Source organism: Medicago sativa, chromosome 6, assembly GCF_051527215.1.
Source record: "Medicago sativa cultivar Bolivia chromosome 6, Bolivia_mono, whole genome shotgun sequence".
NCBI classification, from domain to species: Eukaryota; Viridiplantae; Streptophyta; class Magnoliopsida; order Fabales; family Fabaceae; genus Medicago; species Medicago sativa.
Genome location: NC_140754.1, coordinates 11,781,803 through 11,788,164, shown reverse-complemented (window position 1 = coordinate 11,788,164; position 6,362 = coordinate 11,781,803). Strand labels below are relative to the sequence as shown.

The 6,362-nt window shown below is 35.6% G+C and overlaps 1 protein-coding gene across 1 annotated transcript; it reads right to left on the bottom strand.

Annotated features, from left to right (window-relative positions):
* Positions 1-1,951: 1,951 nt before the first annotated feature.
* LOC146912844 (putative disease resistance protein RGA1) lies at positions 1,952-4,672 on the bottom strand. Its single transcript, XM_085720784.1, has one exon. The coding sequence runs from the start codon at positions 4,670-4,672 to the stop codon at positions 1,952-1,954; it is 2,721 nt and encodes a 906-aa protein (XP_085576910.1).
* Between the last annotated feature and the right edge of the window lie 1,690 nt (positions 4,673-6,362).

Below are 6,362 nucleotides of genomic sequence, written 5' to 3'. Positions count from 1 at the left end.
TCCTATTATATCATCCATCTATGTCCTTGAATATGCAACCATACGATTAGGGGATATACCCTCCAGCAGTTGTAATAATTTTGCACCTTCTTCCCAACTGAACAGAGAGCGCCGTCGGGACAAATTCCATCTCCATATAACATCACTGTATTGACGCCTCCTGGTAATTCTAATATGATTGGTGTCAGTAATGACTATTGATAATGTGACTATGGTACTACTTCCTACCTCTCATTTGGAGACAACTGTGGAGAATTCTTGGAATGCTGCACAGAAGCAAATTGTTGATTTGAATCAGATTAGTGCTCATGAGTATTTATCTGCTACATCTTTTCACATGGCTTGTGTTGGTAATACAAACAAAATTGTGAGGGGATGTTTTCCTAGAAATGAACTAGTGTTGGAAGAAATTGTGGTAGCTCACGATGAAACCTTTTAGGAATCTATCAATGTTAGAATGCCCGCGAAATATATCACTGATGACAATGTCACTAAAGATGTCACTGATGACAATGTTATGCCTAGAGATGACCTTTTGGTTCATATTGAACCAGATGTTGCTATTGTTGTTTTTTATTTAAGGAATCTGTCAGTGATCATGTTCCTATGGAGACTATGGTCGAAGACTTGCATAGCAAGAAACAGACTCCTATGCAGGAAAAAGAATGAACTCTGAACTTGTCTGTTGACAATCCAGATGTCTCTAGCACTAAGGATTCTCTATCTCTTGATTTAAATAAGGGCCCTCAAGAAAATAATACTATATTGTTCTTACCCCTAAAGATTCAACTATAAAAAATGTTGTTATTTCTGATTTCAATCTTACTTTGGACACCAAGAATAAGGAGCTTGATCCTAAAGTGCAAGAGGAGCTAAATCCTAACATGTGCCTTGTTTTCATAGAAGTGTTTCTCAGGTTTTGATTGAGATTTGAGGGGCCTGAAGCATAGTATTTCTATTATAAAAGCTTTATGGTCGCATCTAAGCTCGAGTTTTTTCTCCTATTATTTTTAATAAAAGTTTTCTTTAATTATAAGAAAAAACATTTGGGAATAAATAAATGTTAAGTTATTATCTAATTTTGCTAAAAAAAAAATATATTTTTATTTTGCTATTGGCCTAGTGCGGTGTGGCCAACACACACTAAAATAAACACATACGGTAAGGGGGGAATGTGTTGATCCAGACTCGAACACGAAATTTCACATAAAATATACTAGAGTCAAATCACTAGATTGTGCAAAAAGCTTATATAAAACACAATTCAAACAACCACTTTCGTATACTCCTCCGTCCCTCAATAGATGACCTATTTGACAATATACATTATTGACTTGACATACTTTGACCATATTTTTCTACTAATTCACAAAGATAAATAATATCATGTAAGATGTTGTTGGATTCGTCTCGATAAATATTTTTAAAATATTAAATTTTCATATATGCATTGGTACGTGTGTCGGAGTCAACTAGGTTATTGAGGGACGGAGGGAATATTTTTTTACTACGTTCATCAATTACATAATTGCAAACTTCTATGGTACAGGAAAAGTCACAAAATCCGAGGTAGATATTGTCTTTCAACATGAACAATAAAAAATAATGCACACTACATGCTTTTAGCTTAATAGTCAATGTACATTATCCTGCAATAAATTTGGATGATTATATTATGCTTGAAACTTGCTCAAAGTCTGAGTCAGGTAACCTGCCACGTGCTTGCTTGCATGAAATATATATATCTACACTGAATGAACATTACAGCCATTTATAATAATTTGACTGTTAAGATTGTATGATATCCTATTTCTCACAAGTCACTTTGAATTGTAAATGTTATCAGAGTTTAGAAGTTCAATTTCCAGTTTTCATATGAAGTATATCAAAATCAAACCAACAAATTTACAGTTTGGTGCCGGTACCTTTACCACTTTGACTCTCAGCTTCACTATTTTGTTCGGGACATGAGAAATCTGAGCAAATCTTCTCCTGTAAAGCACTTGCAGTTGTATCGTCCTAAGAGGGGACAATCCCATATGTTTAGTTCGACCAAGTTATTAAGGCGTGACATTCCTCGTGGCAACGAATTCAAATAATGGCATCCAAATATCTGTATATGTTGAAGTGATAGTAGGTCACACATCTTATCAGGCAAAATAGTTGAGTTACCAAGAGATATCATGATTTTTTTCAAAGAAGGAAAGCAGTCCTCAAACCAAAACTCCAATTTATCCACATTTACAAGTTTAAGATACTCAAGAGAAGTAAGGTTTTGCTGAAACTTAGGTGGCAAAGAATGGATTTCTAAATTTCTGCCTTGTATCTTAAGTAACTTGAGCATTGAAAGAGGAGTGGTGGATGTGTCTAGAGCTTCTTTCAATGGCTTCAGTGTAGATTCACACAATTCCAATTCCTTAACATTTGGAAAAGGAGGTAAGCAAGTCAACTTTGGGCATCCATAGATCATTAATTGAGAGAGACAATGAAACCGAGGGAGCGAGGGATGATGTGAACTAACATCATCTTCTTTCAACTTCCATCCCCGGAGTTTGTCACAAGAAGATATACTGAGTCTCTCCAAAGTTGGGAAGAATGTTGATGCAGTTGACGACACCCGCATATACTCCAATACCCTCATACTACCTATGCTCAGAGACTTGAGATATGGAAGCTCCTCTAATGGTGGAAGGCACTTGCAATTATCAAATCCAGAGAGAGAGATATGAGAAAGATATTGCATAGAAGAAAGCCAGCTAGAAAACTGCTCACCTGGATACCGATTCACATTTAGTCCTCTTAGATTTTGGTGTGGCCGAAGGTTTTCCAATAGTTGTAGGCTGTCCTCTATTTTGCCCCGATGATTCCAATTTAAAACCAAAGACTCAAGGAATTTTTTGTCAATTAAATTGACTTCCTGTGACTCCAGCATCACATCTCTTACCTGATCAAGTCCATTAATCTCCAATTTGCCTCTTAGGTTCATTAAATTTTGCAATTCATTAAGTTTTCCAGCAACTTTCTTCTTATTCTTATCATCCACCACCACATTGAATGTGGACAGGGATTGCAATGATAACAGTTTCCCGAGTCCGGTCGGCATCATGTCCACAAAGGCTTTACATGAGTGAATTTCAAGGTGTCTCAGATTGATTAATTTTGTGACAACTTCTGTACAAAATTCGAGTCTCTCGCAACCAGTCAACTTCAGCGTTTGCAAGTTAACAAGATTGCTTATGGATTTGGGAAGACTTGCTAGTCTTGCACACCAAGAAAGGTCAAGATATCTTAGATGATGCAATCTACCAATTAAATTTGGTAACTTCTTCAGAGAAGAACGGGACAATTTCAAGACACGTAAGGATTTAAAACTTAATATAACTGATAATTTACCCACAATCTGAGTATTCACAGTGCCATGTTCGGACTGTAGGTAAAACGTCCGCAGCCTAGTTGCATCCAATGAATTTCGGAACAAATGAATGTTGTTAGACTTCGAGGAAAACCATAAGTGAAGGGGTGTGTTTACTCTTTTCTTACTATCCAATTGAAAGTCATTGCGAGCTACCAATAACGCAAGATCATGCATCAGCTTATGCATTTTGAAACTAACAAGATTACCATATTTATCAAACTTTTCATCTTGAAAAAACGATTTCTTTAAAAGAGTGTTAATGAATTCATTGCCCACATCCTCCATTTGCTGCACACTGTTTGAGATTTGGAGGTAACCTTCTGCCATCCATAATAGTATCAATTCATTTTTTTCGATCTCGCAGGACTTGGGATACAATGAGCAATAGGCGAAACATTGCTTCAATGGTGGCGAAAGGTCTTGGTAACTCAGCCTTAGAGAGGACATGACACAATTCTTCTCTTCACCCATATTCCAGATGTGTCCTCCTTCATAAGCAATAACCCAATCATTCTTTTTATATTTGCCATGCAAGACGGCTGCTGCAGTTTTGATTGCGAGCGGAACTCCTTGGGACTTGATTGCAACTGTTGTGGACATAGGTTCCAGCATTTCAAGGATAGGATCCTTCTCGTCTATACCCGGCAACGCCAACATCTTCAACAAGCTAAAGGAATCTTGATAGCTTAATCCATTCAAATGAAAGATTGAGTTGACTCCAATTTCCTCGGCCACAATTCTACAGCGAGTTGTCAATAGAATCTTAGTCCCTTGAGCGGCGGCCCCAGACATCAAAGAACTTGTGAGTTGATTCCATTTTTCACAAGTCAAGTTCCAGACATCGTCCAACACCAACAAATACCTTGTACGACGAAGAAGCGAGTGTTGTTCGAATGGTTCTTGTTGATCATTGATATCATCTCTAAATAAAGCTTGTAAGATTTGGTTCGCAAAAGCTTGGACATCGAACGAGTGAGAAACATGAAACCAAACTTTCTTTTCAAAGAAGCCTTTGACCTGAGCATCATTGTACACCATTTGAGCAAGAGTGGTCTTGCCTATACCACCAAGACCAACAATAGCAATAGAGGAAACAACATCGGTCTCTTCTTCAAGCAACATGCTTACAATCTTCATTTTCTCATCTTCTCTACCAATAATAATATGATCGGATTCTAAGAAATTAGAACTTGTTGTTACGGGACCAACATGGATCTTTGGCCCTTTTCTTTGGCTTAAATTGAACAAATTTTCCATGGTAACACGAAAATCCTTTTGCATGTTGTTCATTTGACGACGAATTCGGAAGCGAGAAACGAGTGGATTTGATGATAAAGAGAAAAAATCAAGAACCTTTGGACGATAGGTTTTCAGCAAAATTTGAGCAGCAATATGCTCAAAAAAGTCATCGGCAGGAAGAAGAACACGCTTGAGACTTGTTATCCACTCTTGTGATTATATTCTTCTTCTTCTTCTTCAACCATTCCTTTTCCATCTCCGAGCAATAATTCAATGGATTCAACACAAGACTTTATACTTTCTAATTGATCTTGGACACCATAAATCCTTGCAAAATCATCAAAGCATGATGATGATGATGATGAACTCAATTGATTCCGCAAGCTTGAAATAACACTGTATGGAATTAGTCCACGTCGAGGAACCATGGTCTATTAGAGTCCAGAAAACACCAACACTTTGTGTGTGTGTGTGTGTGTGAGAGAGAGAGAGAGAGAGAGAGAGAGAGAGAGAGAGAGTACAAAACTACTGAAACCAAAATAGGGTTTAGTGCTTTTATATACGGGAACATACGAGTCTGTTTCCTAACAAGAAAAGTTGTTTTTTTTTTCCCTATTTTTGTTTTTATATCTTATCTTATTATATTTTACTTTTAAACAATCTTATCTTATTATTTTTTTAGGTTATATATCTTATATATTATTATCTTATTACTAATAATCAATCATTATCCTGAGTCAAAACAAAAAAAATTCAATCATCATCCTTTTTTCTGGGGAATAAATCATTATCAACACTAGTGTTTGGTGGTCGTTTGTCCCCTTTTTTATTGTGTTAATAGGTATAAATTACAAATAATAGATTTTATAAAAAAATTATTAAAATTATTTTGATTTTGATAAAAATTATAGGTATGGAAAATATATATTTTTCACTTTTATATTGTAACAAACTATACTTATCTTTTTTAATGGTACCAACAATATAACAACTATAATATAAATTCTTATCTTTTTTAATGACAACAATAAAATAATATTCTTATAATCAAATTTGTTTAAAGGTATAATTGGAAGTGAAAGAACCGGCCCAAAATCATGTATTTTCTTTATGAAAAGGTAAAAAATTTGAATTAACATGTGTGAAATACTCAACTAGGTCAATTATTTTGGATTAGAAAAAGTAATGATCAATCATTTTTAAATTGCATGTTCTTTCTACTTTTTGACTATCTAGCGAAACTCGTCTATGCGCATTTTCTAATGGTACATCGTGTGTGAGCGTGCATGTGTATGTATGTATATAGAGTTAGGATCCGTTGACACCAGGTGTCAATGGATTCATTGACACTAAATCATTACCGTCTAAAATTTTAATCTAGCGGCCAACAATTAATGACATAATAACTCCTACATGGACTCTCCTCACACAATCACACTTACTTTCTAGGTTTTGCTTTTCAATTGCTGCTGTGAATTCTCCCTGCCTATTCCTCGCCAAAAATCAACAACTTTTATTCCAACGAAATCTCAAAAACCCGTGGGAATTCTAATTCATACTGTTCCACCTTCTTTATACCAATTATGCAGTTACCATGATTGATTTGAAAGGGGGGAAGGGGAAGCTAATCCTAGAGATTACAAGGTACACAATAAATAGCAAAGGGAAAATTTGGAAATGCTTTAAACTTGTGCAATAGAGGATAGTT

Excerpts from the sequence above, each read along its gene's own strand:
- LOC146912844 (XM_085720784.1), bottom strand. The coding sequence starts at position 4,672 with ATGGAAAATTTGTTCAATTTAAGCCAAAGAAAAGGGCCAAAGATCCAT.